Source organism: Quercus lobata, chromosome 12 (assembly GCF_001633185.2).
Source record: "Quercus lobata isolate SW786 chromosome 12, ValleyOak3.0 Primary Assembly, whole genome shotgun sequence".
Taxonomy (NCBI): domain Eukaryota; kingdom Viridiplantae; phylum Streptophyta; class Magnoliopsida; order Fagales; family Fagaceae; genus Quercus; species Quercus lobata.
The window spans coordinates 17,095,576-17,106,494 of NC_044915.1; the positions used below are offsets into that span (position 1 = coordinate 17,095,576).

General features: G+C 33.0%; 1 protein-coding gene across 1 annotated transcript; it reads right to left on the minus strand.

The window, feature by feature from the left end:
* Positions 1 to 830: 830 nt before the first annotated feature.
* LOC115972379 lies at positions 831 to 5,970 on the minus strand. The gene is made up of 3 exons (XM_031092650.1): positions 4,848 to 5,970; positions 2,383 to 2,497; positions 831 to 1,513 (listed from the first exon to the last, which is right to left on the minus strand). Exons 1-3 carry the CDS (start codon positions 5,655 to 5,657, stop codon positions 939 to 941), a joined length of 1,500 nt encoding a protein of 499 aa, XP_030948510.1. The 5' UTR covers positions 5,658 to 5,970; the 3' UTR covers positions 831 to 938.
* Between the last annotated feature and the right edge of the window lie 4,949 nt (positions 5,971 to 10,919).

Consider the following 10,919-nt stretch of genomic DNA (forward strand, 5'->3'; position numbering starts at 1 on the left):
CTCAACAGTGGTCCAACACAAGCTTAGCCAATAAGAGGTGTTCTATAACATCTAACCATAGTGGTCACTATCTCCCTTTTTTGTGCTAGTGTTGGGTGTCCATGCTAGGTAAGTTCTCACCCTTCCCAAAAATGGTCACGCCATCGGCACGAGCCAAAGATCCCCCTCTTCAGCCAACATTTCCCTTCCTTTGCTCACAACTAGCCCATGTGTAGGGTCTAGATCCAGCCGCATCAACACTCTTGCATGCCTTGGCTGGTGTAATGTACATGACCCGACTCGATATAAAAGTAATATGGTTTTGTAATGTACATGACCCGACTCGATATAAAAGTAAGATGGTTTTGTAGCCCATTGCGAATCCTATGTGTAAGATAGAAAAACTTTTATTTCAAATTAGGGTTGAGTGTGTTGTTTTGAGAGAGAGAAAAAAAAAACTGTATTATTGCAGTTTGTATTTTTTCATTGTGTGAATAGTGAAATCATTGCAATTTCGTAGACATAGGCAAATTGTCAAACTACATAAATATTATCTTGTACTATTGTTTTCTTTAGCGCATATTTTTCTTTATTTTGCATCTCACAAATTTAGGAATTTTGTATATATTCCCTATAATCTTTTGTGTTGGCTTTATTTATTCTAGCCAAAGAATTGCTTGCCTCCTAACGAATAGAACTCAGAGCAGTTCCAACATTTGCACAAGGGAAAAATTAGTTACATATTCTTATTAATGTATCTTAGATTTTTCAATTAAATTCAATCATATGATTGTATTGATGAATATATCAAATGATTGAATTTAATTGTCTAGAGTAAAAATAAAACCGTATTGCATTAGTCAATACAACTAAAAAATTAAATTTAGTTGAAAACTAAAGTACCACGATTAAAAAATTGTATCCAAGATTTTAATGTAACCCAAAACATTCATCTATGATCAAAAGAGGTCAAGTAATAGGTCGTTAAGCAAAGTAGTCCAAACCTCATCCTCAACCTCCAAAGCCACCTCTTTTTCTTCTTCAACCAATATGCTCCACATCCCACCCTTTTCCATGTCCTTAACATAGACTTCTCTCCCATCCTGTACCTCCCATCCTAGTAACAATTCTTGTGGGTGCCCACTAAGCCAATCTTCTGTGACCTTCAATATCTCATGCTGAAATTCATTGTCACAACGTGTTGTTGTGCTTGCATTTACATTATTCTCTTCAATTTTCTCTTCAATGAAATCCAACAATAGACTGTCTACCTTGAATTTAGAACCACTTTGTGAGCTCTTTGTTCTGATGAGGTCAAGTAATTCTTGAGCCTTAATTAATTGTTCTGTTTGGTTTTCTTCTTTCTTGTTGAACATGTTGTTGTCCTGGGTGGATAATGGGCAAGGTTGCGTGGGTGATTGAGAAGATTCATGGTTGAGCTCGCAAAAGGCAATGCGTTCTTCTAAATCTACTGGTTCTAGTTGAGCGAGACACTCAAACCGCCGTATCTTGTGCATAAACTTTTGTTTTGTACCTGTCCATATCAATATCACATTTCTGTCAGATAAGAGCAATAGGGTCAATAAATATATATCCTATTATTTTAGTAAGGGCTTGCTTCTCTCAAGTAGCTTAATTTTATAGATTATGGTGCTATAGCTAATAGGGCATCGAAAAATCACATAAACATTTGCTCATTTTGTTTCGTTAACATTTTTTAGAAAATAAATAATTTTTTATGAATAACTTTCTAAAAAATTATTTCATTTTCCTATATTTAGTAACAATCTTAAAATAAGTTTGGAAACTATTTTTTAACATTCTTTATTTAGCTATGCATGAAATAGAATTATTTTTTACTAATATTTTTTTTTCTTCGTAAAAACAACTTTAAATCAAACCAAGTTAAATAAGAAAAATCAAAATACAGTTTTTCTTTAACTCCTGAAAAACACAAAAAATTATATTCAAATAAGATTTTTCATTTATGTTTTCATCAAAACAAACAGAAGTGAGCATTTGATTCCAACATGGTCAACACGTTTTCTTTCCTTTCCTTTCCATTGCTATATCATATGTGTTAAAGCCTATGATAAATATATTCAAACTGATATGTTACCGAGCATGAATCACACTGGAAGGCAGCCAAATGCCCCTCGGGATGTGTCACTCACATGTGTTTTTGACCTTTTGTACGAGTTGGTAATGATAAAAGTGACAGGACAGCATGCCACCCCTCCAAAAAGAAGTGCAAGCACAGCATGCAAAGAACTATACCAATTAGAATTTTACTAGCTTATCTGATGACTGTATCAAACCCTTTTGAAGGAACAATTTCTTTTGAAAATTCGAAATGTCTACACTGACTCACACACATGAAGAATGAGTGAGAGAGAGAGATACCTTCTATGCACGCAAGACTACTCTCGAAAGGCGAGCCAATATCTTCATCATCTTCAAATGGACTATCCAGCACAGACACTGGACTAAATTGTTCCTTCTGTTTATTTGTCCACTCCTGTTATGATCCATATAATGTCCATTTAATAATAATAATAATAATAAAAAACCTCTTAAAAATAATTCACATAGCCTCCGTTAGTACAAGAAATGCTACTTCTCACATCTCCATACCCAAAAAAAAATCAGGAGCAATCTTTCAGCTACAACTCACAAGCCTCTTAACATGACAATGTATCTGATTATTTCTACCCTGTTTGATATGACTTTCAGAGCAACATCATTAAGCATGGAAGACTGATCACTGATATCATATTAGTAAACTAAGTTTAATTGTTTATAAACAAATTTTCAATTTCTTATTTGACGATAATAAAATATTTTATCGGTTGAGTTAATTGAAACTCCCATGATATTACTACAAATTAATAGCTATTCAGAATTTTTTGGCAAGAACACCAATTCAACTTAAGATTTAATGATCATACCAATATTAATGCACAGGATTCTATCAGAACTCCGCAGTCCAGCTTGTTTTTATAAAAATAGTATCAAGATGACTTTTTGAGAAGTTCTAATGTTGCACCCCTTTCTTTATTTTCTCCAAAAAAAGAAAAAAAAGAAAAAGAAAAGAGATGTTGAGAATTAAAATATCTCTTCTAAATAACAAAAACCCTGCTTGTTTTATAGATTGATTTTAAAAAAAAATTAAACCATGGTCACCCCATTGTAGCACCATGGTGTATCTATCCCGAATTGAAAATTTTCGGGATCCATCCCAAATATGCGGTCAACTCAAGGAATTCTAGTATTTACTTCTTTAATTAATCTTTATATCATTAAACTCTTCCAGAACACTAATTTAAGAAAAACAAAGGCCTAAGAACAGTAAATCCCGAGACTAGTTGAGTTGGCCTGGTCAACCCCTCTACCAGACAAAAACAAAAATCTAATTTCTGTCGTATAATAAGTAAATTAATAAACTTACAATCTCAGTTAACCTCAATTAATTATAGAGCATATATGGGTGCAAATAATAATTAATCACACCTACGCAACAGTGGATCATTAATTAATAGTCGCAGATGCTTAAAAACCATTACATTTTTATAGTCCAAGCAACCAAAAACCACTCTTTTTTCTGGTCACCGACAGAGGCAATATAAGACGTCACACAGGCTTATTAAAAAGGTCCAAAAAATTCCAAAACTACCCCACCAAAACCCAATCAATGTTCCCAACAACCAGTTCCTTTAAATTATTGGGGACGAGGACTAAATAGTAAAATCGGTGTTCCAAACAGGAAAAAAGGGAATGATCTGGTGAAGTGTGTGCCATGAAAAGAAAATAGTCTTGCGAGTTAAAACGCCGTGGATCCCGCAAAATAAGAACCACACGTAGTGGGATCTAGGCCTCGTAACACTACTCCGTATTTAATTCCACTGATCCGAGTCGTACTGTATTCTTCTCCCAAGATATACTCCACACGTGAAAGTCATACGTCGCTAACCCCACCCAGCTCCAGCTGTTCTTTCTTCCACTCTTCCCTCTAACTCAGCATTTTTCAAAATCACCCACCCATTACATCCCTTGCTATTTCCCACCACACCCATCTTAATTTTTTTTTTGGAGCATATCCCCATCTTAATTCTCTCTTATAAAAGATTAGCAAATTTAATCAACATAATATAATATATAGTCATAATTTTTACCATATTATTAATTTGAAATACGATTATAACTATGCCAACATTATGTTATCAAAATTGTTGTAAAGTTGATCATTATGAGTATTACAATAAATTTGATCGATAAGTCCAATTGCAAAAAGAAGTAGATTTACTAGCTCCACTTTATTTAGTCCAAATTGACAAAATGATAGATTTGATAGATATTATTTAATAGGCTATACAGGGAATGACCCTATGAGAATTAAAAAAATCTAATACTTTAATAGAGAACGGTACATAATTTTGAAAATCAATTTATTTATACTAAAAGCTCTTCTACTTTTGAATTTTTGGAAATGCAAATTTTATGTAAGAGTTGAAGCGAGTTTAACCGAAATCCAAAAACTAAATATGTATTTAGTTTTATTAAAAGTTCTTCTAATTTTGAATTGTCGAAATACAAATTTAATGTAAAGAGTTGAGACAAGTTTAACTTAAATCCAAAAATGAAATGTATGTTTAATTGTATAATTAATGTGTAAAAGGCTTAATACTTCAAATCAAAATTCCAAAAACTAAAATTAACACCCACCTCAAATTTGTAAATACACACACATATAAGATAAAGAAAATAAATCATCAAATTAATTGGAGAAGCTGACCAACCAACAGACAAAGGGAATTAATAAAATTCACACATGCAAAAGCATTAAACCAATGGGAAAAAAGAGAGGTGACCTTTGTGTTAGTTCCAGAGTAGGTATTGGTTGCTCCGAACATGGAATCCTCACCGACTGTTACGCCTACTCTCTCAGTCTTCTTCACCGGTAAGTCATTTTTACCCTGCACGACGTCGTTTGAGGTTGAAACACTCTCTGAATTAGAATTACCGCTCGAAGACCGTAAAATCTCCGCGGTAAACTCACTCTCCTCCCAACTGTTACTGCTTGTGGTGGTAGTGGCAGCGATATCCGACGGCTCATCTTTTTCGTTGAGAAACTCGCTGAACAATCTCCACCGTCCGATATCGCTCCCCTCCTTTTCCTCTTCTTCTTTACCAGCTCTCTTCCAGTTCCAGAAGCTTCTTCTGAATAACTTCCGTGAAAGACTCCGAGAGAGAAAATGGCCTTTCCTGGTTTTGATAGACGACGGAGAATTAACGGAGTGAAACGGAAGTTGCTTCTTCACGGCGTTAATCACCGCCTCCGAAGCTCTCTGAAAGGCGGAAATGGTAGTTGTAGTAGTTGTTGAAGCTGGTGGCGTTGCCGTTAACTTCGAACGCAGGCTTCGACTACGAAGACGGAAAAGTCGTTGCTTGGCGGTGATTTTTGTAGTTGAGGAATGATCTCTGAGTTTGAGATCGAGCTCGAGGAGGAATCGGACGGTTGTACTACTACAGCATTGTCGGCGTGGAAACGATTTGAAACCGTTGGATGAGCAGGAGCTCAGATCGTCTCTAAGGTAATCTTTCAGCATCATCAACGGCCTTCGTTGAATCACAACTGACTTTCTCACCTTCTTATCATCATCAAATTCAATCGAAGCCATTGGTTAATTTCAAAAGTAGATAATAGTAAAAAAAAAAAAAAATTAAAAAAAAATCAGAAATTATTGAGCATAATAAAAACGCCGTCGTATTCGACCAGATAGATACCAATACGGCTGCAATACCATAAAATGGATAGCATTTAGAGCTTAGAGTGAAATAGAGAGAAAGAGTGGGGTTTTATAGGTGAGAGAGGAGGAAGAAGAAGAAGAAGAAGCGTGGAGGGTTCATGTTGGTGAAATTTGAATCTTAACCAAAAAAAGAAAAAGAATTTATTGCAATGCGTGTTGGGGGGTTTTTTGGGAGTTTGGACTGGTATGAGAGTGAGACCAGTAGTTGACCTATTTACAACAATTAGTTGAAAATTTATATATGCTAATATGTCTTCCATGCAAAGTTGCAAAACTGTCCACTCTTCACGCACTTCGCCACGTGTGCATCTCCTTTCTGCGTTATGATATGGGTTACCATTTACATACCCTATATTAGGTTAATTTTATAACATACAATTTAGTGTTTGTTTGATTTCGAATCCTGGTTGAGGAGATTTAATTCTAGCCATTTTTTTTTTAAAAAAAAAATTTTAATTCCTGTTTGTTTGAGAACAATTTATTGATATTTAAACTAAGTTCCTGCTTAGTTTCTTAAAGGCTAATAACTCACTGATCATGTGCCTCACTGTGACATTGTCTTCTCTTGATGTTTTCCGATTCCCATTATGCTTTTTTCTATTGAATTCTTCCACCAAAAACATGTAACCTTGCTTTCACAAAGACTTTAATGGTCTGTATATATTTGTTAACAATCTTTGTCCTATAACTGTTGTTTCTATATTGCTTTGAGTTTTAATGCATTCTCGTTTATTACACCCAAAAAAAAAAAAAAAAAAAAACTTTATTTAAAATAGTTCATACCATTCGGAAAAAAATTAATCATGAATTAATCAATATGACCAGAAATTTTTATGTCTCATTTATTTTCCACTATTTATTTTTTCTAACCAAAATATTTATGGTTCAAATTTCTTCAATTCCAACCATTATATTATCAAAAACATGGGCAACTAATGCTTATTTTGTCATAAATGTATAGATAGAAATGAGTTTTGCTTGTCTAGAGCCATATAGCTCAATTGTCGTTGTTGCTGTTGTTGTTGTTGTTGTTTTTTTTTTTTTTTTTAACTGAAAAATACAAAATTAAAATATTTTATTCTCCATATAATTATCAAATTATTTATATTAAAAAAAAAAAATCTGAGTTGTCCGAGGGCTAGCTACTGCCAAGGTAGTAGTAATGAGGCCGGCTTTAATCATACAGACCTAATTAGCTAAGCAATGGACTTCTATAGCTAGTTAAAATACTGATTAGCTCCTCCATGCATTAATTGTATCATTAGCAAACGAATAATTAGGCAAAGTCTCCTTGTACGGGGAATCAATGGACTTAAAAAAAAAAAAAAAAAAAAAAAAAAAAAATTTCAGTATTAATAATGGAGGAAATAATTTGAATATGAAGAGCATTTTATTACATAGTCATTATTAACAATTTTGTTTTCAAAATCACTTTGCACGCGTGCTCAGCGAGGAATGATTGCGTTTTTCAAATGACAGAAATATAAAATATAAAGGCAGAACAACATTAATTATGCCCAATGTGATGTTTTTGAACTGTTTTTGAGTACACAAAACAATAACACAGATCAGGAAGCAATTAATACCAATGACTCTAAGGTTAAAAAATATGTAATTCAACAATTAGATTTTCAAAATTTACATCCAACAATTAGATTTTCAAAATTTACATTCAATAAGAGAAGCGTTAAGCATTGTTCTTCCACCACAAGAAAGACTCAACTAAAACTTATGCTTATTGATCAACCCAACACATTATTGCCTAAACTAAGCTTATTTTAAATTCACTCACAAATTTCTCTGTAAATTATACATAGAGGGAGGTTAATTTTGTGGCCCATAATATAACTAAATGCGTGGGATTGTTTTGAGGAAATGATTCTCATTTCTTCCTTACTAGATTTTTGTCCTGTGGGTTCCATTTAGTTTAACTAGTAAAGTTTCTAATGATTAAATAAGATTGATTTGAGGTTCAATCTCAGTCTACACCAAAAATTGATTAGTGTTTTGATTTGATGATAAAGACCTATCATCAGGAGCGGATGTCATAAGTTGAAACTCTCTTAAAAAAAAAAATTGCCTAGGGTTTGAGGATGTAGATGGGATTAATTCGTTCTTTTGTTTGCTTGTTGATATTCCATTTCTATTTTTCTCAAAAAAAAAAAAAAAAAAAAAAAAAAAAAAAAGAAGAAGAAGATCATCATTTTCTATGAATATCATACTTACCAATAAATAAAATAAAAATAACTTGTCTTCATCCTTATTAGGGATGGAACCAAAATTTTATATCTTTAAGGTTAAAGCATGAACAAAAATTATTTTATCATTAAAAAAATTGTAAATTTTTTAAAAGTATTTAAAACATGAAACACACACAATTTTGTGTAATATTCTTCAAACATCATCTAAATTTCAAAGTTACAAACTTTTAACTCTAAGTACATAACAACAAATAGCTAAAGTGTCTATTCTCAAAAAAAAAAAAAAAAAAAAAAAGCTAAAGTGTCAAACAAATTATTATTTGAATTAAAAAAACAAACGATTTTTTTTTTTTAGGTTAAACAAATTAATACTAGTAGTACTTATGGATATTATGTGTAAAATTCTTCTAACATCATCTAAATTTCTAAGTTAAAAACTTTCAACTCTGAGTACCTAATAACAAATAGCTAAAGTGTCAAACAAATTATTATTTGAATTAAAAAAACAAACGATTTTTTTTTTTAGGCTAAACAAATCAATAGTCATACTAGTAGTACTTATGGGTGTATTATGTAAAAGAGAGCACCAAACGTAACAATTTTTTAGGTGGAGGCATGGAGCACAGTATGGCTGTACTCAAATCCCAAAATTATAAACTTTAAATTTTAAAAAAGTGCTATAAATATTCAACAATTGATATGTGCTAGGTGGTGTCCTTTGGAACAACTTTCAACTTTGAAGTTGGTTTTCAGTATTAGAAGGGTCATATATGAATTCGATCAAATCTTTCAAATATGATCTATTAATATATGCAATGTGAATATTTTTAAATTTCTAAAAGGGGCATGGGCCAGGGATGGCAATGGGGCGGGGCGGGGCCGGAGGATTGGATCTTCGTCCCCGCCCCGCATGGTTGTTGCCCTTCCTCGTTCTTGCCCCGCCCCGGGGTGTGGGGAAAACTACCTTGCCCCATCCTCGCCCCTTGGGGCCCCGCGGGGAACCGCCCTGCCCCGCCCCGCCCCTAATACAATGTTATATATATAAATAAATTTTTTGGTACAATAATATAAATCACAACAAAACAAAATGTTTTAAAATCCAAGCATTTAAATAAACCGAGTATTTAAATAGTCTAATATGTAACAACATAATTCAAAATTTCTTATAACAAAATAAACATTGTCTTTGCATGAACAGAATCATCAAGGATAATTGACTAGTTCTTTAACAAAATAAACATATGAAATAAACATTGTTTTATAACAAATAAAAATTGACTAGTTCTTTAAGAATAAGTTTCGCTTTCTCCCAATGTAGTGACACCACTTTCTTCTTCATCATCAGAATCATCAAGGATGTTTTGGAATGTATTAGCTTCAATTCCATCTACAACAGACGAAAGGCCTAAAAAAAGTAAAACAAATTCAATCAAACAATTGAAAAATATAGTGAAGAATGCAGCAACATAAATCATTAAATAGATTAACTAGTAAATTTGATTACCTTTGATTTCAGCCCATAACCAATTTTGAGCACACATCAATGCCTCCACAGTCTTTGCATGAAGTTTATTGCGATGTGGACTTAGCAGCCTACCACTTGTGCTAAATGCTGATTCTGAAGCAACAGTTGACACTGGAATGGCTAGGATATCCCTTGCAATACATTGCAAAGTAGGATACTTAGGCCCATTAGATTTCCACCATGCCAAAATATCAAACTCCAAAGTTCTTGGCATTAGATCATCCTCAAGGTAATGCTCCAACTCCAATTTAATATTCCCACCCTTTTTTTTTTTTTTTTTTTTTTTTTTTTTTTTTTTTTTTTTTTTTTTTTTTTCTTTTTTTTTCTGACTAAGATATCTTTCAAAGTCCATAAGGGAGTCATCAACTTGTGGATCCTCACTTACAGAAGTGCCACGAGTACCTTCCCTACCCATTCTCCCAGAAGTATTGTCACGAATCATTTCATAGCAAGTATCTCTAACTCTTTGAATTTCATTTTCAGCTTCATCACCATAAATAAGAGGAAAATAATATTCCAACAATTCAATCTTATATCTTGGGTCAAAAATGGTTGCCATAGCCATAACACCATGAATCACATTCCAATAACAGTCAAATTTTTCTAACGTTTTAAATGCCATACTCCTAATTATATCATTTGGGCTTGTGAACCAAGAATTCAAAGCAATTTTTATTTCACACACCTTAGGAAAAAAAAAGATTAGCTGTAGGATATGAGGTACCTGAGAATAGCTCTGTAACCTTGTAAAACAATGCCAATCTCTCACATATACTACTTGCCATCTCCCATTCTTCCTCTTTTGGAATGCGCTTATAAGATGACTCCCTTTGGCTCAATAAAAAAAAGACATCTTGATACTTTATAGCAGTAGAAAGCATAAGATAGGTAGAGTTCCAGCGAGTCTTACAATCAAGGGCTAGTTCTTTGGTACATTCAACATGTAATTGTCGAGCCGTATCTGTAAACCGTTGCCTTCTTTTTGTTGATCCAGTCCAAAATCCCACACTCTCACGAACCTTCTCAATGTATGATCCAATAACATTCAAACCATCCTGAACAATCAAATTAAGAACATGTGTTGCACAACGCATATGCAACATTGATCCACGCATAATAAGGGTACTACGTTGAAGCTTGTTTAGTATAATATTTATAACTGCATCATTGGTACTGCAATTGTCCACTGTCATAGTAGATAACTTCCTATCAATGTTCCATTCTAACAAAGTTTGTAAAAGGACATCAGAAAGCACTTCTTTTGTATGTGGAGATGGCACATAAATAAACCTAAAATAAGAAATTTAAATTATTGTAACTAACAGTGAAATAAGTTCATACAATATTTGAAAAAAATTTAAATAATAAAATGAATATATAATTAAAAAAATGTACCTCATAACTTGG

Coding starts and splice junctions, on each gene's coding strand:
- LOC115972379 (XM_031092650.1), bottom strand. CDS start 5,657: ATGGCTTCGATTGAATTTGATGATGATAAGAAGGTGAGAAAGTCAGTT. Junction 2,498..4,847: donor ACTCTGGAACTAACACAAAG/GTCACCTCTCTT, acceptor GGATCATAACAG/GAGTGGACAAATAAACAGAA. Junction 1,514..2,382: donor TAGTCTTGCGTGCATAGAAG/GTATCTCTCTCT, acceptor TGATATGGACAG/GTACAAAACAAAAGTTTATG.